The sequence below is a fragment of the Larimichthys crocea genome, chromosome XII, assembly GCF_000972845.2.
Source record: "Larimichthys crocea isolate SSNF chromosome XII, L_crocea_2.0, whole genome shotgun sequence".
Taxonomy (NCBI): Eukaryota; Metazoa; Chordata; class Actinopteri; family Sciaenidae; genus Larimichthys; species Larimichthys crocea.
This window is the reverse complement of record NC_040022.1, coordinates 10,631,926-10,654,166: the sequence shown is the minus strand read 5'-3', so window position 1 is coordinate 10,654,166 and position 22,241 is coordinate 10,631,926. Positions and strand designations below refer to the sequence as shown.

At 47.7% G+C, this 22,241-nt stretch overlaps 1 protein-coding gene across 1 annotated transcript; it reads left to right on the top strand.

The window, feature by feature from the left end:
* The first annotated feature begins 283 nt into the window (after nt 1-283).
* Nucleotides 284-3,284, top strand: LOC109139393 (uncharacterized). The gene is given in 4 exon segments (XM_027284981.1): nt 284-1,404; nt 1,406-1,591; nt 1,593-2,207; nt 2,243-3,284. Coding segments are annotated over 4 exon segments (2,964 nt in total).
* The last annotated feature ends 18,957 nt before the right edge of the window (nt 3,285-22,241 follow it).

Below are 22,241 nucleotides of genomic sequence, written 5' to 3'. Positions count from 1 at the left end.
GGAGGACGAAGCTCTCCGGCTTTGCCTCCCTCGAAAGCCCCCAGCTCCCTCTCCACCTGCGCCGCGCAAGAGCTTTGCGCAGACGGCCGCCCAGGTTTCGCAGTTTAAAATGCCTAAACAGCCGAAACCTCAGCCAGCCCCGGCTCCCCTGCCCAGTCGGGCCGGCTGGCCCAAGAAATCCTCAGCCCCGGTTGCAGCTCCGCCCGCACTGCCTGCGCAAGCTGTCTACAACCAGGCCAGGAAGAAGAAGAGAGCAGCCTGACCACCCCTCTCTTCGCCGGTGATGCAGCTGGACGTTCCCCATTCCCCAGCTCCACCCGTTTGGCTTTCGAGTGTGCACCTGGAGGCCCACCACGCCCCCATCTCCCGGCTGCCACGGACCGTGCCAGAGCGAACCAGGAGAAGCGGACATTTGAAGGCGGAGGGTTCAGCAGTTCCCCCTCTCTGTCAAAATAAACCCGCACCTGCTGTCCCCCCTCGGAACAAAGCCACAGCTTTCCCCGGGGCAGGGGCTGTGTGGGCTCCGTTGCTGCGCTGTCCTCCCGGGCACAAATGCTCAGCGGCACCCGGGGGCCATGTCACTATTCCGCCAAGAGAGGGCACCACTGCACCGCGGTTGGGACCTCTCACAGTGGAGGGGCGGCGGTGTGTGTCCACTCTCTCCCCCAGATGGGAGAGATGGGCCGCGCTCCCAGCTCCGCCCTGGGTGTTATAGACGATTTCGCGGGGATACAGGCTGCAGTTCGTAGCCGTTCCCCCGCGATTCGCCGGATTAATATACACCCAGGCTTAGGGAGAGTCAGCTTGTGTTTTACAGGAGGAAATCCTCTCACTGTTAAACAAAGGAGCAATCTGTGTCGTACCTCCTGCACAGTGTCAGAGCGGTTTTTACTCCAGGTATTTTCTGGTCCCCAAACGGGGGGGGAGCGGTATTCGCCCTATCTTGGATTTACGTGCTCTGAACAAATATCTCAGGAAATACAAGTTCAGGATGCTAACGCACACATCCCTGCTGCGCCTTGTGCGACAGAGCGATTGGTTCACTTCTGTCGATCTGAAAGACGCGTATTTCCACATCCCGATCTATCCTCCCCACGGAAAGTATCTGAGATTTGCTTTCCAGGGGATCTGTTACGAGTACCGCGTGCTCCCTTTCGGTCTGTCTTTAAGCCTGAGGGTGTTTGTGCGGTGCACGGAAGCGGCAATAGCCCCGCTGAGACGCTTGGCCACATATCTAGACGATTGGCTGCTGTTGGCACAATCGGAGCAGGAGGCCAGGGCACACACACGTATTCTCATACGACAACTAGTCGATCTGGGTTTCGTGATGAACACGGAAAAGAGCATGCTGTCTCCGGCACAGGGCGTAATCTTTCTGGGATTATCCCTGGATTCGGTGACTTACAGCGCGCCTCTCGGCGGACCGAGTGAAAGCTTTCAGGGCATGTCTCGCGCTTTTTCATCCGGGCAAATCTGTTCAATTCAGATTGTGTCTTCGGTTACTCAGGCTGATGGCCTCTGCCATTCTTGTAGTCCATCTCGGCCGCCTCCGCATGAGGGAATTCCAGTTTTGGGTGGCCTCTGACCCACAGGGTGCCCATGGGTTCCGTCCTGTCCAGGAAGGTGGTCACTACGGATGCCAGCCTGACAGGTTGGGGCGGGATTCACGAGGGCCGGTCTGTGAGGGGCCGCTGGGGTGTGGACCTCCAGTGGTCTCACATAAATTTTCTGGAACTTTCAGCGGTGTTCCTCTCCCTGAAACATTTCCTTCCGTCTCTCATGGGTCATCATGTCCTGGTGAAGATGGACAATACGACGACGGTGGCGTACATCAACCATCAGGGGGGATTACGCTCCCGTCAGTTGCACATGCTGGCACGCAGACTAATCCTGTGGAGCTGTGGTCGTCTCCTCTCCCCTAGAGCGACGCACATCCTGGGAGTCCTGAACACGGCCGCAGACCTGTTGTCCAGGGGAGCGCCGGTATACGTGGAGTGATCTCTGCACCCAGAGATTGTGGAACAGATATGGGCCCATTTCAGTCGGGCCATGGTGGATCTGTTCATGTCGAGAGACAACGCGCAATGCGCGCTGTTTTACTCTCTGCGCAGCATGGATGCTCCCCTCGGCGTAGACGCACTAGCGCATGCCTGGCCGTGCGAGCGTCTTTACGCATTCCCTCCCCTGGTCTTGATACCCCCCACTCTGTGGGGGGGGGGGGCGGTCTTCCACCCGCACCCAGAGCGCCTGGCTCTGTGGGCTTGGCCCCTGAGTGGCTAAATCTGTCAGCTGTGGGCCTTTCACAGCACGTGATTCCCACTATACAAAGTGCTCGAGCCTCCTCCACTAGGTCTCTGTATGACTGTAAGTGGAAAGTGTTTGAGGGGTGGTGTCACAGAATTGGCCACATTCCCTTTCAGTGTCCAGTAGGAGTGATATTGTCATTCTTGCAGGACCTGATTGACAAACGAAAAGCCTTCTCCACGATTAAAGTGTACTTAGCGGCTATCGCCGCATGTCACGTGGGGTTTGGCGAGCAAACAGCGAGCCAGCACCCACTGGTTTGCCGTTTTATGAAGGGAGCGTGCAGGCTTCTCCCCGTGTCCAGACCACTGGTACCACCGTGGGATCTGGCTGTGGTTCTGGAGGGGCTTGAGGGCCCTCCTTTTGAGCCACTGGAGGGAGCGGACTTGAAACACGTGTCTCGCAAGACAGTGTTGTTGCTGGCTCTGGCTTTGGCTAAACGGGTTAGTGACATCCATGCGCTTTCGGTGCATCCCTCATGCGCCCAGGTCTTCCCGGGGGATGTAAGGATGATTTTGAAGCCCAACCCGGCTTTTGTGCCTAAGGTGGTGGGCTCATGTTCTCCTATTGACCTTGTGGCTTTTGCTGCCTCACTGGGTAAGCAGTTGTCGCATGCGTTATGTCCGGTCTGTGTGGTGCGCACTTATATGGATAGGACAAGGGGTTTCAGGAGGAGCTATCAGCTGTTCGTCTCCTGGGCTAATCCTCATAAGGGGAAGGCTGTCTCAAAGCAGCGCCTATCCCACTAGGTGGTGGAGGCGATTGCTTTGGCTTATACGAGTCAGGGTTTGCAGCCACCTGTGGGTCTGCGGGCGCACTCAACTCGGGGCTTGGCTGCATCCTGGGCCTTATTTAGGGGAGTTTCTGTTCAGGACATCTGTGCTGCGGCGAGTTGGTCCTCACCACTCACTTTTGTCCGTTTCTATATGCTGGACGTCTCCGCTCCGTGCGTGGCACGAGCAGTTTTGCTGTCCTGCTAGGAACAGAGTACTTTTCCCTGTGGGTTGTTGGACGCTAGATAAGCTTGTCTGGCAATACGGGAGCAACCACATCCCATAGTGAGACATCGAGCGAAATATTATGAAAGAGAACTTTAGGTTATTTACGTAACCCCGGTTCTCTGAGTAATATGAGTGAGATGTCTCACCAGACAACCCTTCTTGCTTGGGCGAGTGAGAAGAGGTGCTTATCTTGAATGATGTGGTGCCGTCCGCATGGGCTATTTAAGGTAGGTGGTACTACCGGGAGCGGACGGACACGTTTCACCAGCCAATCAGGATTGGCGTAATGAGATGAATGCTTCTGAGGTCTGCAGCGGGGGCGTGCATCCCATAGTGAGACATCTCACTCATATTACTCAGAGAACCGGGGTTATGTAAATAACCTAAAGTTATTGTCATTTGGATCTATTTGATCATACAAACTTTCACTCAGTATTTGCTGAAAGATGGGAAGACATTGTATGTTATTTTGAAGTTGTGTTGTTGTGTTGAGGCCATAGTGAACATTGAGTGTTCATGACAGAGGAAGATTTAACTCATGAATGTTTGAATAAATCCTTTCTCCTCTTTCTGCTGAGCGAGATAGAAAAACGGACGCAGAGTTTGCCCTGTCTCATTTATTTCTCCTATTTCCAGAGAGAGCATATAAGCTGTCTACGTGGTGCCGGCCAGTACATGTAACACTTGCACAAATGAAACAGAGAGACAAGTAAGAAGAAACTACTGATCCAACATCGATCAACCGCCGTGCACTTAGCTTAGTCGAATGATACACCTGCAGATGAAAGAAGCAAAAACCCAAATGCAGAATACAGCAGCAAAACTCAGCCAGATGTGCTAAATGAACTGAGAGAGATATGCTCTGACATGGCATTATTGAAAAATCTGAGCGTTGAGTTGCACAGATCAAAGAATCAATTCAACAGCCTAACCCAGTGCAGACACAGTATCTGGCCTCACCTGGAGCACACAAATGTATTCCCCTTCCCCAGTTCCAGTATTCACAACAAAGTTGTTGGTCTTCCCCAGGCTCAGGACAAATAGGAGACACAGCTCAGTTTCAGCAAAGCTCCAGTATCCTCCTTTCAATCGTGCACGCCCCAGGAAGTGCACTGGCTGCCAGCAAAGTGGAAGTGAATATTGTAACCATTGCTACAGATGTGGTAGTCCCTGAAAAAGACCATACACTCAAAAGGTGTGCATCCTGTAAAAAAGACACTTACTGTTCTAAAATCTGCCAAGCTGAGCATTGGCCAAAACACAGAAAAAAATGCAATCAGCACACTCAACCACAAGCAAAACAGCTCATCCACCCAAAAACAAATATGCAACAAACAAAGAATGAAGACAGCCATTCTCGCCTTGTTGCTTTGGTAGGGAAACGGTGTATTGTTGACTGCTATGTACAAGGCCATAAAACTCAAGCACTATGGGACACAGGCTCTCAAGTCTGTATTGTTGATGAAAAATGGAAAAGGAAACACTTGCCACATGAAAAGTTAAAGGATGTCTCTGAGTTACTGGATGCACCAAATGATTTGACAATCACAGCTGCCAATGGACAAACTATGCTATGTAAAGGTTTCATTGAGGTTACTTTTGGGTTAACCACAGGCGGAGCTGATCCTAAAGAATTTGTTGTCCCCATGCTAGTGATGAAAGGTGGAAGTCTTTCACAGCCCATCTTAGGCTTTAATGTCATTCAAACGAATAGTGACAACCAGCATTACAGGGCAACTGGATGAAACGAGAAGAGAGCAGTTTCATGAGACATTAAGAACGGCTCTCCCTACCCTTGTCTACTTTTATTGACCTGGTGACTACTGAGCAGTCATGTGACTATGTTGTGAGAACGACAAAAGAGAAAGTCATCGTTCCCAAACATAGTTCCATTCAGATTGACTGTAAGGTGCAGACACAGCCGGTGAAGAGAGACACGACACTTCTCTTTGAGCCTGACATAAATCCTCAGTAGGCCGAAGGTCTTGAGTTTTGTGAGACATTGGTAAAGCTAAAGAAGAGGTGTTCAGCCTTACATTGTTCTTGATGTACAAAATCCCACTGACCATGATATCGAGTTCTCAGGAAGAACTGTTGTAGGTACTGTACAGCAAGTTCAGGCTGTGTATCCAGCTACTGTTGTGGAAAAAGACAATAACTGCCCTTCAGTGACATGAGTCAAGTGAAGCTAGAAAGTGGACAAGTCACTGAGACTCCATGGGACCCGCCAATTGACCTGAGTCATCTCAATGAACATGAAAGGGGAGAAGTACAGAACATGCTTTGCAAAGAATGCTCCTCTTTCTCCAAATCAGATGATGACATTGGATGCATTGAAAAACTGAAACTAAGCATATCATTAAAGGATATGGAGCCTATAGCGCGCACTTACCTGTCAGTGCCAAAGCTGCTATATAAAGAAATGAAAGACTATCTGCACAATCTTATTGCACAAGGATGGGTACAGAAATCCAACTCATCTTATGCCTCACCGATTGTCTGTGTAAGGAAAAAAGATGGTAGCCTACGTCTTCTGCCCTCAGCTATATGGCCCTATAGCCTAGACAGCGAGCTAAACAAAATGGTCCAGGAGTCCGAAGAAGATTTCAGAGTGTTTACTTGAACCATTCTTTTTGTGAAACTGAAAAAGTACAAAAATAAAGATACATTTCAATCTACGGTATTCTCCTTTTTTACACATTCAAATCATATATTTCATTTAAAGTTAAACATTAATTCTGTTCAGTTAGAATTGAGTTTCTCAGCAATGCTAGCTAGCACATTTCTCAACATTTAGCCTCCTACACCTTTACAAACACAGTTTGTTACATTAGCACATGTACATGAACTTATTGTGAAGATAAACTTACAGACTATCCTGTATCAAGTGTTTTCAACGAGCAACACAAATCGCATGTCTTTCTCTGACTTCTACTATTTGCACAATGACTAAACTGAAAGTAACTTCCTGATTTAAACAATACCTAAATTGGCCACAAGGTGGCAGTATCTTACCATATAACAGGCAGTATAAACCAAAAACCAAGGGACAGAATACTACGTCTTTGCATAGACTACAGAGAGCTAAACAAAAAGACTCTCCCTGACAGACAGCCAATTCCTCGGGTACAGGATATCCTCAACAGTCTTGGTGGCCACTCATGGTTTTCTTTATTAGATTTAAGGAAAGGCCTACCATCAGGGCTTCATGGATGAAGACAGCAGACCCATGACTGCATTTGTGACCCCCTGGGGCCTGTATGAATGGATAAGGATTCCATTCGGGCTAATGAATGCACCTGCAGCCTTTCAACACTGCATGGAAGAGTGTCTCGAAGATGTGCAAGATAACATTTGTGTCCTCTACCTCGATGACACACTAGTGTACAGTCAGTCATTTGAAGACCATGTAAACCACGTCAGAAAAGTGCTTCAGCTGTTGAGGAAGTACGGGATCAAACTAAAGCCCAGCAAATGTGAACTGTTTAAACATGAAGTTCGCTACCTGGGAAAGATTGTCTCAGCAGCAAAATCGACCCAGCCGACACCATTGTTGTTAGAGCCCTGAAAGAAAAGAGACCTAGCAATGTAGGTGAGCTACGAGCTATCATGGGCTTGTTAAGTTATTACAGGCAATATATACAAGACTTCTCACGTATCGCAGGGCCACTTTATGACTTGATGAAAGGGACAACAGAAGACAACAGTGTGCCACAAAACAAGGTTAACACACAACTGTCACACCGCGGTGAGGTCAAGCTGGGTTTTTGTTATGTCTTGTCATTTCCTGTTTTATTTTGAAAGTTAACTCTCCTCTCGTTTCAGGTCACTTGCCCTTCCTCATGTGTCACCGGTCTGATTGTCTTCCCCGCCCTGATTGTTTCCACCTGTTCCCCATTACCCTGTGTATATATTGTCTGCGTCTCCCTTTGTCTTGTGCCAAAGTGTTTCGTCCTTCGTAGCGTGCACCAAATCCTTTTTTCCCCATAGTCCATAGCCACAGCTCCTTAGCTCAAGTATCTTTTTGTTTTCTTCCTCGTATGAGTGATTTTCTGTTGTATTTCCTAGTCTAGCCTTTTGTTACTTTGTATCTAGTCTAGTGTGTTTTCAGCCTCGTTTTTGAGCGCCTTTAGTTGATGTTTCATAGCCTTTTTGTTTTTCCTCGTTATGAGTGATTTTGATTTCGTTAATCTTTAATACGATTAGTCTTAGCTTTATTGTTCCTCGTTGAGAGTGATTTTGATTTTGTTATTTAGAGTAGTTCAGTGTTTTTTCCTCCTAGGAGTGATTTTTGTTTCCTTTAGTTTAGGGCCTTTTCATAGCCTCACTCAGTCGAGGATTTTTCCCGTCCTGAATAAAACAGCTTACTGCCTAACTCTGCATCTGAGTCCTCATTTGAGTCCCGGCCTGACAGTACACTTTGGCCAGAATGGACTCAGCAGAGGCTGGCCAACGGGCGGCTGCGCTACGGGCTCAGGAAGCCCGCATCGCCCGTCAGGAGGAGCTTCAGACGGCGATGGCATCGCATTTCGGTGAGCTCTCGTGCCAGGTGAGAGAGCTGGTGCACCACCTACGGCAGACCACCCAGCCACCTGCGGCGCCGGAGCCTCCAGCAGCTGCAGCGGCTCCGTTCCAGGGCGCAGGGGTGGGGATCAAGCTGGCGCCCCCGGAGCGTTTCTCTGGGGAACCAGGCCAATGCAAAGCTTTCCTCACTGATTGCTCCATCCACTTTGAGCAGCTCCCTCATGCTTTCATCACGGATAGATCCAAGATCGCATTCATGGTTTCCCACCTGACCGGGAGAGCCAGAGCTTGGGCCACCGCAGAGTGGGCTCGTGACTCTCCACTTTGTTCCTCTCTCACGGACTTTAAAACTGCCCTCATGATGACGTTTGACCCAGTGTCTACGGACCGAGAGAAGGCCAGGGAGCTGAGCGGTCTGACACAGGGCAGAGACTCGGTCTGCGACTACGCCATCCGCTTTCGCACCCTGGCGGCGGAGAGCGGCTGGAATAACGCCGCCCTGTACGACGTGTTCCTGAAAGGGCTGGCGACTTACATCCAGGAGCTACTGTTGCCGCTGGACCTGCCTGCAGACCTGGACCCGCTCATCGCTCTCGCCATCCGGACAGACAACCGGGTTCGCGAGCTCCGGCAACCACGGAGTGGTTCGACACCGGAGAGGACTCCACGCTTCACAGCCCCGGACAGGCAGGCTCTCCGTTATCCATCGCCAGTGCACGGCTATCCCTCTTCCGCCGCCAGGGAGGAGGAGCCCATGCAGCTTGGCAGTGCGAGGCTGACGCAGGAGGAGCGACGACGACGCCAGCAGGAGGGCAGCTGCTTTTACTGCGGCAAAACGAATCACCTCGTCGCCGCCTGTCCGGCCAGAAAACCCCGGGAGGTGAGTCAACCTCCAGCCACAGCCCTCGTCCCACACCGCCTAACACCAGTTAAGGTAATGCACCACGCCACTACCACCACACTAGGAGCTCTCATAGACTCAGGGGACGATGAAAGCTTGATGGACTGGGGGTTGGCGGAGAAGATAGGCCTCAGGGCTGAACTTTTGGCTAAGCCCATCCATGCTAGAGCACTAAATGGACAGGAACTTTTCACCATCACCACATCACAGAGTCTCTCAAGCTCCGCATCAATAGACACACAGAACACATACGTTTTTTCTTATTCAAATCGCCTGCACATACTCTGATTCTGGGAAGTCCATGGCTCCTCAGTCACAACCCTCACATTGATTGGGGAACTGGATCCATTATGGGGTGGGGAAGGGATTGTACGACTCACGGCATAACCACACCGTCTCCGAGTGATGACGGCGCAATGATTAATCTTGTGACTGTGAATCCCAAAGCAGACCCTGATTACCCAGACCTGAGCTCCGTACCTTCCTGCTACCACCACCTTAAAGAGGTATTTAACAAAACCAAGGCTCTCTCACTTCCTCCTCATCGACCGTACGATTGTGCCATTGATCTTATTCCAGGCTCCACCATTCCCAAAGGCCGCCTGTACGCGGTCTCTGGGCCGGAGAAGGAGGCCATGAGGGAGTATATTGATACCTCCCTGAAGGCTGGACTGATTCGCCCCTCTTCACCTGCCGGAGCTGGTTTCTTCTTTGTGGGAAAAAAAGACGGTTCTCTAAGACCATGCATTGACTACAGCCCACTTAATGACATAACCATAAAGAACCACTATCCACTTCCCCTTATGTCATCTGTTTTTGACCAGCTCCAACAGGCCCAGATCTTCACCAAGTTGGATCTTCGCAACGCTTATCATCTGGTGCGTATAAGAGAGGGTGACGAGTGGAAGACTGGGTTTAATACTCCTAGCGGTCACTACAAGTACAGGGTCATGCCATTTGGTCTCACTAATGCTCCGGCCGTATTCCAGGCCATGATTAACGATGTGCGGAGAGACTTTCTCGACCATTTCGTGTATGTATACTTGGACGATATACTTATCTACTCCCCTGACCTGACTACCCACCAAGACCACGTAACCCAAGTATTAAAGAGACTGCTTGAAAATAAGCTCTATGTCAAGGCTGAAAAAAGTGAATTCCATGCCGACACTGTCTCCTTCCTGGGCTTCATCGTAGCCCCTGGAAGAGTGCAGATGGACCCGGCTAAAATTAGCGCTGTGGTCGATTGGCCCACACCTGATAGCCGCAAAAAGGTTCAGCAGTTCCTTGGGTTTGCTAACTTTTACAGGCGGTTCATCAGAGGCTTTAGCGCAATAGCTGCTCCTCTCCATGCTCTTACCTCCACAAAGGTGCAGTTCCGCTGGTCTCCAGAAGCTGATGCTGCCTTTCGAGATCTCAAACATCGATTTACCTCGGCCCCCATCCTCACCCTGCCAGATCCTCGACGTCAGTTCGTGGTAGAGGTGGACGCCTCTAACGAGGGGATCGGGGCCATCCTTTCACAGCGGTCAGAGCAGGATGGTAAGATGCACCCTTGTGCTTTCCTGTCACGGCGACTATCCAAGGCGGAGCGGAACTACGACGTTGGTAACCGGGAGTTGCTGGCGGTCAAGCTAGCTTTGGAGGAGTGGAGACACTGGCTCGAGGGGGCGGACCATCCATTCATTGTCTGGACAGATCACAAAAACCTAGAGTACATCAAGACAGCTAAAAGACTCAATTCTCGCCAGGCCAGGTGGGCGCTATTTTTTAACCGATTCTCCTTTTCTCTCTCATACAGGCCAGGGTCCCGAAACGTCAAGCCAGACGCACTATCTCGTCTCTTCGACCCTGAGCCTGTTGCCAAGGATCCAGAAACGATCCTCCCACTTTCATGTGTGGTTGGAGCGCTGACCTGGCAAATAGAAAATGAGGTTAAGCAGGCTAATGGTGAGGCTCCGTCACCTAGTGGGTGTCCAGAGAATCGTTTGTTTGTCCCGGTTGATATGCGCCCACAGGTGATCCACTGGGCCCACACCTCGCTGCTTTCCTGCCATCCGGGAGTCAGAAGAACGATGTTCGCCATCTCCCGGAGGTTCTGGTGGCCCTCCATGGAGCCGGAGGTCCGGGAGTACGTAGAGGCATGTTCGGTCTGCGCCCGGAACAAGACGTCCTCCGGGTCACGCATGGGTCTCCTGCAGCCACTTCCCATCCCCTCCAGACCGTGGTCCGACATCTCGATGGACTTCGTCACGGGGCTCCCGGTCTCTCAAGGCAACACCACTGTCCTCACAGTGGTGGACAGGTTCTCCAAGATGGCTAGATTCATTGCTTTGCCTAAACTGCCCTCCGCCAAAGAAACGGCGGAGATCATGATGATCAATGTTTTCAGAGTTCACGGATTTCCCAAAGACATTGTGTCAGACCGGGGCCCCCAGTTCATCTCCAGGTTCTGGAGGGAGTTCTGTCGACTCATCGGAGCCAAGACCAGCCTGACCTCGGGTTATCACCCGGAGGCCAACGGCCAGACCGAACGCCTCAATCAACAACTGGAAACCGGCCTCCGGTGTCTGGTCTCTCAGAATCCCTCGACATGGAGCAAACACCTGGTCTGGGTCGAGTATGCCCACAACCTACTGCCCACCTCGGCCACAGGTATTTCACCGTTCAAATGTGTATTTGGTTACCAGCCTCCTGTATTCGCAGACAACGAGCGGGAGGTGTCTGTGCCCTCCGCCCATGCCATGGTTCGCCGCTGCCACCGCATCTGGGCAGCCGCCAAGCAGGTTTTAATTCGCCAAGGGGACCGGGTCAAGAAGACTGCAGACCGCAAGAGGCGACCCGCCCCAGCTTACCAGCCAGGACAGAGAGTGTGGCTTTCCGCCAAGGATCTCCACCTTAAAGTGCCTTCCAAGAAGCTGGCACCGCGGTTCGTGGGTCCGTTTCCGATCACCAAGCTCATCGGCCCTGCAGCAGTTCGCCTTCGCCTGCCCCGATCCCTCCGTGTTCACCCGACCTTCCACGTAAGCCGGATCAAGCCCGCCAAGGAGAGTCCGATGGTCCCAGCCGCCGCCCCTCCGCCGCCCCCAGAAGTGATAGACGGCGGTCCGGTATACAAGGTCAAGCGGTTACTGGCAGTTCGCAACCGGGGCCGAGGTAAACAGTATCTGGTGGACTGGGTAGGATATGGTCCTGAGGAGAGGCAGTGGGTCCCGTCTCGTCATATCCTAGACTCTACCCTCATCACAGACTTCCACAGGGACCACCCTGACCAGCCTGGGCCGTCAGGAGTCGGCCCTAGAGGGGGGGGTACTGTCACACCGCGGTGAGGTCAAGCTGGGTTTTTGTTATGTCTTGTCATTTCCTGTTTTATTTTGAAAGTTAACTCTCCTCTCGTTTCAGGTCACTTGCCCTTCCTCATGTGTCACCGGTCTGATTGTCTTCCCCGCCCTGATTGTTTCCACCTGTTCCCCATTACCCTGTGTATATATTGTCTGCGTCTCCCTTTGTCTTGTGCCAAAGTGTTTCGTCCTTCGTAGCGTGCACCAAAGCCTTTTTCCATAGTTCATAGTCACAGCTCCTTAGCTCAAGTAATCTTTTGTTTTCTTCCTCGTATGAGTGATTTTCTGTTGTAATTCCTAGTCTAGCCTTTTGTTACTTTGTATCTAGTCTTGTGTGTTTTCAGCCTCGTTTGTGAGCGCCCTTAGTTGATGTTTCATAGCCTTTTTGTTTTTCCTCGTTATGAGTGATTTTGATTTCGTTAATCTTTAATACGATTAGTCTTAGCTTTTTTGTTCCTCGTTGAGAGTGATTTTGATTTTGTTATTTAGAGTAGTTCAGGGTTTTTTCCTCCTAGGAGTGATTTTTGTTTTCTTTAGTTTAGGGCCTTTTCATAGCCTCACTCAGTCGACGATTTTCCCCGTCCTGAATAAAACAGCTTACTGCCTAACTCTGCATCTGAATCCTCATTTGAGTCCCGGCCTGACAACAACTAGTTGTAGAGAAGTGCAAAGGATTGCCATCACACAGACCAACTGTGTGGACTGAAAAACACCAACAAATATTGGAGAGGCTAATAAATTGTCTAGTTCAGCCACCAGTCCTTGGTTTCCCAGACTTCTCAAAACCCTTCGTCCTCCATACAGACGCCTCAAACCAAGGCCTCGAGACAGATTTGTATCAACAACAAGATGATAAGCTACGTGTGATAGCCTATGGTTCACGAACACTGACTGCTTCTGAAAAGAATTACCATCTTCACTCAGGAAAATTGGAACTTCTTGCTTTAAAATGGGCTGTCACAGAGAAATTCAGAGATTACCTGTACTGTGCACCTACTTTCACTGTGTTCAGCGATAACAATCCCCTGACTTATGTCCTGTCAAGTGCCAAGCTTAACGCAACCGGATGCAGATGGGTAGCAGAGCTTGTAGACTTTCACTTTACCATTCGGTATCGCCCAGGTAAAGAAAATGTAGATGCTGATAGCCTGTAAATATTGAGGAGATGATGGAACAGTGTACAAAAGAATTGACATCTGATTGTGTTGCAGCGACAACTCAAGCTGTTGAGATTCAAACTTCTAGCTGTTCAGTCTGTCCACTACTAACTTCTCTCCAAGGTGCAGCAGTGAGTGAGACCCACAAACCATTCTCAGTTGCTGAGATCTAACAAGCGCAGCAAGAGGACGAGAACGTTGGTCCAGTAAGACAAATTACAGGATAACAAGCCATCAGGAGATGAACCTAATGCCTTCAGTATGCAAAGCAGGTGTCTACTGCATGAATGGGAAAGACTTCATATTGATGAAAATGGCATTATCCACAGAAAGACCACAAATAAATCACAGCTCGTGTTCCCTGAAAAGTACAAGACCACAGTACTGAAAGAATCGCATGATGAGATGGGCCATCAAGGTATTGATCGAACAACATCATTGATAAGGGACAGATTCTTTTGGCCATACATGCAAAGAGATATTGAACATTATGTGGCAAGAACATGCACCTGCTTGAAGCAAAAGAGACCATGTAAGGAGTCACAGGCACCTTTGACCAGTATAGTTACCACCCAGCCGTTTGAGCTTGTGTCAATAGATTTTCTTCACTTGGACAAATGCAAAGGCGGGTATGAATATGTGGCGGCGCGAGCAATGGGGAGGAAGAAAAAAAACAAAACAAAAAGGGAAAATACTTAGGGGGGGAATATTCACTATTGTCCGACAACGCCACCTCGGGAATTATACCCGAGGAAATAGATTGCCTTGTTAACTATAAGGCAGCCAGGTTCGTCATAAATGTGGCAAGGAGACGTGGTTCAGATGGTAAAAATACAATTTTATTTAACAAGACTAATTTACTTAAAATCAACCATTCATACCAGGAGGGGGAAGCACTATCAGGGCTGAGGCCTACTTGTGGTAATGAGGGAGAGGTCAACACCGTGAGAGGAATCCCAGGGAAGGAGCACCCGGACCACCTGCGTAACTCAAACACACGAACAGGAGGAACAAATCAGGGGTGCCCAATGCACGCACACACACACACACAGAAGGGGACCCACCACCAAGGACACCAGGACCACCACCTTCAGCTCTCAGCACCTGAAAGGACAAGATGAACACTCAGTGGGATTCAAATCAACAAAAAGAGAAAGAAAACAATCAACCATAAATTGGCAACAACTAAGTGGCAACGAAAGAAAAACAATACTAGCTGCCAGTAGGTCTACCACTGGTGCAGGTAAACAAAATTAACAAAAATACATAAATCAAGTGTCAGGCCGGGACTCAAATGAGGACTCAGATGCAGAGTTGGGCTGAGCGTAGCTTTATTCAGGTCTACAAGATCCAACGAAAGAGTGAGGCTATAAAAATAGGCCTAAACTATGAGAAACAAAAAATCACTCCGAGGAGGAAAAACTCTGAACTACGTTTATCAAAGATTAACAAAATCAAAATCACTCACAACGAGGAGAAAACAAAAGACTATGAAAACATTAACTAAGGACGCTCCTATGAGGCTGACAAAACACTAGACTAAACACTTGGAAACCAAAAGGGCTAGACTAAGATAAAACAACAAAAAATCACTCTTGCGAGGAAGAAAACAAAAGAACACTAGAGCTATAAGGCTAAGGCTGAGACTATGAAATTACAACAAAAAATCACTCTTTCGAGGAAGAAACAAAAGATTACTAGAGCAATAAGGCTGTGGCTGTGGGCAATGAACTAAGGCTTTGGTGAACGCTACAGGAGACGAAACACTTTGGCACAAGACAAAGGGAGACGCAGACAATATATACACAAGGTAATGGGGAACAGGTGGAAACAATCAGGGCGGGGAAGACAATCAGACCGGTGACACATGAGGAAGGGCAAGTGACCTGAAACGAGAGGAGAGTTAACTTTCAAAATAAAACAGGAAATGACAAGACATAACAAAAACCCAGCTTGACCTCACCGCGGTGTGACATCAAGGACCTAACCAAACTTAACCCAAAACAAACAAACAAACAAACAAACAAACAAACAAACAGACAGACAGACAAACAACAAACAAACCAGTTAAACAGTAAATCAATTCGGTAAATAATGACTGAATAACGGAAATCACTGTATAACAAAAAAAAAACAAACAGCTGAGATTCAACCTGCAGTCCGTCCAAACCTGGGTCGGAATAATAAGTAAACAATTAAAGTGAGACCCTATTAAAATAGTGTTTGACGCCGGTTAATCACGACGCCACCTTAATCCACACCACTGGCCAGTAGACCATGGCGTTCAGGGCCGAGCGTGCAGCCTGGATGCGATTAGCCGTCGAAGCCGACTCCAAACGGATGACCGGACGACACCGCCGGGGTGACAGGCTAGACCGGACCTCACGGCAGCGGAGTCAAAACAGCAGGGCTTCTCGACATGGCCCTGACACAAACAAACAATTAGTATTCCTGTGTGCGAGCCTAACAGGCTATCATGAGGTGCACGTACCGATAGGTGAGTCTGACGCTCGGAGGAGAGCTTTATGCTTTCATCTGGACACACGGGGCATTCGGCACAGAAGGGGGGGGTACACAACGCTGCCTGATAAGAACAAGGCTGCTGGTAAAACACCAAGCCAACATCTAAAAATCACGCAACGGTGAAGCTACCGCTAACTTACCTGCTCATGTGAGCACGGAGTGAGGCAACCAGGAGGTGGGCGTGGCTACGGGTCACAAGCAAGAGGGGAGCCGAAGTACACCCTACCCCTTATTACACTACGGCCTAATTATGATTGGCTAATTAAACCACACACCCCGGAATTAGGCAGGGCTCAGAATCAAAGAGAACGAGGGAGACAAGAGCTCCCACTGCCACAAATACATACTAGTAGTCATCGATCACTTCACTCAGTTTGCACAAGCTTATCCCACCACCTCTAAGTCTACCAAGACGGTTGCAGATCGAATTTTTAATGACTACGCCCTGAAATTTGGACTGCCAATGAGGATTCATCATGACCAAGGTGGCGAATTTGAGAATCAGCTCTTTGCTCAGCTGAAAAAGAATTGTGGTGTAATAGGGTCAAGAATGACACCCTATCACCCATAAGGAAATAGACAGGTTGAATGTTTTAATCGAACATTGCTCCAAATGCTGAAGACACTTACAGATAAGCAGAAAGCAAATTGGAAAGACTCTTTGAACAAGCTAATATATGCTTATAACTGCACCAGATGTGAGGTAACAGGCTTTTTATTTTCTGTTTGGAAGGTCTCCAAGGTTGCCTATTAATCTCCTGTTTGGCCTCACCTCTGAAACAGGAAAGATAGACCATCGGACATACATGGAGAAATGGAAATAAGAAATGCAGGAAGCATATGAAATTGTACAAGAGAACACAAAGAAGTCAACAGAGAGGAGTAAAAGACATTATGATGGAAAAGTGAGAAGCTCATTGTTGCATCCTGGTGATCGTGTTCTTGTGAGAAATGTGACACCTCGAGGAGGCACTGGAAAGCTTCGTAATCACTAGGAAGAGGATGTTCATGTTGTGATTCGTCAGTTTGGAGATAACATCCCAGTCTATGAGGTCAAGCCTGAAAAGTGAAAAGGAAGATCAAGAATATTGCACCGCAATCTCTCGCTACCTTGTGATCACTTACCTTTGGAAACCCAGCCAAACGCAGCATCTAAGCAAAAGAAAAGGATGACTTTGAAATGAAATGTTTCCTCAGTATCAGCCCATTGTATACAGCGAAGTTTAGCCAGTGAGAATGTGGACAAATCCATGTCAGTTGAATCAACCATTATTCATGCCAGGATATTAGGCATAAGATGGATTTTAGGCTGTTCAGTATAGGGAAAAGGGACTGCCTGGGTCTTTTAAAGGTTGTATAGCCATGCTTATGATGTCAAGAACAGCTACTAAATTGGTATCACCCTTATGAAATAGAGTTTGGTTTAGACATGTAATGTCGGGACGACATCTAATTTTGTAGGGGAGAGTGTGACCAGTTGAAATATGTATTCTATGCTATAAGTTATAATAGCAGAATTCGTGATTAGTAATGGTCAAAATAATATTTAAGTTATGTTTTCCCTTGTTATTTCATTTTCACGGGTTAATACATTAATAATTCAAGTGGTTGTAGTGTTAACCGGTCATCGGCAGGATCATCTGGAATCTGCACTCCGGGATCGATTGCTTTGGTCTCCGCCCACATACTTATAGTAGAGGAAGTACAAGTTAAAGAAGTAGAAGTAGAGGTACTCATTCATTTGAGTAAAACGCTTGCGAATGAGATACCAACTGTCACAGTTGTGATTTATTTCTCTTCAATATAGGTATGTTGTACATGTTAAAGTCAATTGTTTTATTTGTATCAACTTGGTTACATAAGTACTTACACTACCAGTCAAAAGTTTGGACACACCTTCTCATTTAATGTTTTTCCTTTATTTTCATGACTATTTACATTGCATATTCTCACTGAAGACATCAAAGCTATGAATGAACACATATGGAATTATGTAGTGAACAAAAAAGTGTGAAATTACTCAAAACATGGGTGCGGTCCATATCGGTCCATATCATCCCAAACCATCTCGATTGGGTTTAGGTCAGGTAACTGTGGAGGCCAGGTCATCTGGCGCAGCACTCCATCACTCTCCTTCTTGGTCAAATAGCCCTTACACAGCCTGGAAGTGTGTTTGGGATCATTGTCCTGTTGAAAAATAAATGATGGTCCAACTAAACGCAAACCGGACGGCATGTCACTGCAGGATGCTGTGGTAGCCATGCTGGTTCAGTGTGCCTTCAATTTTGAATAAATCCCCAACAGTGTTACCAGCAAAGCACCCCCACATGATCACGCCTCCTCTTCCATGCTTCACGGTGGGAACCATGCATGTAGAGAGCATCTGTTCACCTTTTCTGCATCGCACAAGGACACGGTGGGTGGAACCAAAGATCTCAAATTTGGACTCATCAGACCAAAGCACAGATTTCAACTGGTCTAATGTCCATTCCTTGTGCTTCTTGGCCCAAACAAATCTCTTCTACTTGTTGCATTTCCTTAGCAGTGGTTTCTTAGCAGCTATTTGACCATAAAGGCCTGATTCACACAGTCTCCTTTGAACAGTTGATGTAGAGATGTGTCTGCTATTGGAACTCTGGGTGGCATTTATCTGGGCTCTAATCTGAGGTGCTGTCAAGTTGCGACATCTAAGGCTGGTAACTTGGATGAACTTATCCTCAGCAGCAGAGGTGACTCTTGGTCTTCCTTTCCTGGGGCGGTCCTCATGTGAGCCAGTTTTGTTGTAGCGCTTGATGGTTTTTGCGACTGCACTTGGGGACACATTCAAAGTGTTAGCAATTTTGCGGACTGACTGGCCTTCAGTTCTTAAAGTAATGATGGACTGTCGTTTCTCTTTACTTAGCTGATTGATTCTTGCCATAATTCATTTTAACAGTTGTCAAATAGAGCTGTCAGCTGTGTAGCAACCTGATTTCTGCACAACACATCTGATGGTCCCAACCCTATTAAGAAGGCAAGATATTCCACAAATTAACCCTGACAAGGCATACCTATGAAGTGAAGACCATTTCAGGTGACTACCTCATGAAGCTCATCGCGAGAAGGCCAAGAGTGTGCCAAGCAGTAATCAAAGCAAAGGGTGGCTATTTCGAGTAATCTAAAATATAAAACATGTTTTGAGTAATTTCACACTTTTTTGTTCACTACATAATTCCATATGTGTTCATTCATAGCTTTGATGTCTTCAGTGGGAATATGCAATGTAAATAGTCATGAAAACAAAGAAAAACCATTAAATGAAGGGTGTGTCTAAACTTTTGACTGGTAGTGTATATTTAGTTTCTGCTAGTTTTTGAGTAGGTTTAGTCAAGTTTTGTCGAGTGTGTGTGCGTACGTACAGGTCCCCGTTTCGTAGTTAAACAAGTATACTGCTAGCCGTTATTTTGACGTTGAGCATGAAAAACATATTTTGTACTTTTGTTTAAAGGATGTGTTAATGTACTTTAGATTTACTGTTTGTATCAATGTTTGTAATGTGTAAATTGTTATATTTGTTGATAATTCATTCGAGTAAAATGCTTGCGAGTGAGATACTGTACCAACTGTCACAGTTGTGATTTATTTCTCTTCAATATAGCGAGTACACCCACACCCCTGCAAGACACTCCTTTCACAGCATGCAGGAGCAGAATGCCACCAGCTTTAACCCACCCTCCTGTTCCTGCAATAATGCTGCTCCTAATCCATGATGATGATGACAGTCTTGCGGTTGATATCATAATATGCAAGTGCTGACACCGACACAAGCATAGCTTTTACTTTCTCAAATGACGCTTCTTGTGCATCACTCCACACCCACTTACTTTCCTTCCTGAGCAGGGCAGTGATGGGATGCAGCTTTTTGAAGAGAGGCCGGGCAGGAACTTTCCGACATAGTTGACCCAGGACCTGTTTAAGCTCTGTAACACTGGTTGGGCTTGGCATTTTTGTGATGGCTTTAACTTTGTCAGTGTAAGGTTTCATGCCTTCTGTACTTATGATGTGGCCAAAGTACTGTATTTCTGTTTTGCTAAAAATGACGCTTGGCCTTGTTCAACTTTAAACCACTGTCCTTTATGGTCTTCAGCACCACATCAAGACGGGTGTCGTGCTCTTTCCTTGTTGCTTCATAAACAAGTATATCATCCATTACTTTGACAACTCCATCATCATCCTTTAACAGTGTTGACATTTGTCTTTGGAAGATTTCTGGAGCCAATGCGAAACCGAATGGCAGCCTTCGGAAGCAGAATCTCCCCATCGGCGTGATAAAGGTTGTCAGCTTTTGGTTGGCAGCATCCAAGGGGATCTGCCAAAATCCGCAGGAGGCGTCGAGGGTAGAGAACACTTTAGCTCCAGCCAGCTTGGGACCAATGTTGGCAGGTTGTTCTTCTCTTGCTTAACTGCCCAGTTCAAGCATTTTAGATCGACACACACTCGCACTTGCTCTTTGTTCTCCTTTTCTACTGGAACCATCGGGGCACACCAGTCGGAAGGCACTGTAACCTCCTCAATTATGCCCAGGGCCAGCATGCGTTTGAGTTCAGCCTCAACTTTAGGCAGGAGAGGGAACAGGATGTGGCGTCGTCAGTGAGTAGGGCTCACAGTCAGCTTTAAGTTTGATTTTTACAGGGTCGCACTTGAGCAAACCAACATCCTCAAACACATCACTTAACATTACAGTGTCCATCCCGTCAACTCTCATGACCAGTCCCATGCTTGTGGCAACACTCCGTCCCTGGAGATTGTGAGAGTATGGCCCTTTAATTACAGTTATCCGGAATCTGTACTTTTTCCCCTTGTACTCACATGTTCAGTAACTTCTCCAAGGAAAAACGCCTCATCTGTGTCAGTGGTGCTGCTAGGCATTGTAGCCACCTCTTTCAGCATCCGTCACAAACTGCCTCAAAATGTCCAATTTTATTGCATCTCCTGCACTTTTTATTCTTGGCTGGGCAGGGATGTATTTTACCATGTTGTCTGTTACAGCGGGAACAGGTAGAATGCTGTTTTGGCTCACTGTGTTCCTGTTTTTTCTGCCATTGTCCATCGCTGATCGTTCCTTCTGCCATGGAACCACTGCCTCCCCTGTCCCATGGTGTCCACTGCACACAGCATAGGCTCAGATTCTGTTGCTTTATTTGTTCGTTCTGGCGCACTATTTGAATAGCTCTTTCAAGAGAGAGTTCCGGCTCGAGCTGTAACTTCTGTGACACATCGTTGTCAGATATGCCAATAACTATTCTGTCCCTGATTTGCTCATCTTTAGTGTGCCAAACTCATAGTACTGTGCCAGTTTGTATAAACTCCTCACAAAAGCCTCAACTGACTCACTGGGCTTTTGCGCTCTCTTGTGAAAACATGCTCTTTCATGGATCACATTCCTCTTGGGCACAAAATGGTCGGAGAATTTGGCTGCTTACTGTGTCGTAGTCCAACTCCGGTCTGCCTCTCTCCTCCTCGTTGTCAACCTGGCCGCCGTCATTGTACACAAAGGAATCGTAAATCGCTTCCGACTCTCTCCCCATGGCGTAGAGAAGCTTGTTTACTTGCACTTCCCCGCTATCTCTGTCCAACTGCCACCCGAAAGCAGTCGAAGCGTCGGCGCCACATCGGCCATTCCACCGGGCGAGTGAGGTTAAAAGATTCCAAAAGTCTGAACTTTGCCATGCCTTACCTTATGAGTGTGAAGTCAGCCACTTCTGACACCATGTCATGTGTCGATGTTTAAAACAAAGGAGGAACCGAGTCGTCTTGCTGGGAATGAACTGGTTTATTAACTGACCTTTTGTTGCTACAGCTAATCGGCACATACACACAACGTGCTCCGTAAAAACGCCTATTGATGAGGTCACCGTTGCCATGACTGCCACAACCTGTAGTTACTTATCACAACAGTTCTGAAGGCTAAAGAATGCAAGCAGAAAGAATTATAAGCAGTATAAAGTCAAACTCCGACAATTTAACTATTGACCCCACAGATATAAATAATAACCTTAGATTTTTTCTAAATCTAGAATAGAATTTAAAATTCTTCTCCTTACATACAAAGCTCTTAATGGTCAGGCACCATCATATCTAAAAGAGCTTATAGTAGCTTACTACCCCTCTAGAACACTGCACTCTCAGAATGCTGGGTTCCTTGTGGTTCCTATAGTTTCTAAAAGTAGATTGGGAGCCAGAGCTTTCAGCCAACAACAGCCACAAACCACTGGGTGATTGGGGGAGCTAAGGCACCAAACCATGATGTATTTTATCATTCTGAGAAAATGTTGCCTACAGTAGAATGATGCTCATTACATTAAGGATTCATACACACAGCGTGCAACGTGCGTCATGGTAGCTAACTACTTTGAGTCTGAAGGGGCTCAGAGAGATCCCCAACTACAAACCTAAAGTCCAGGAGACATCAGGGATCATCCCCGATGACACCCTCCAGCTCATCAGCTCA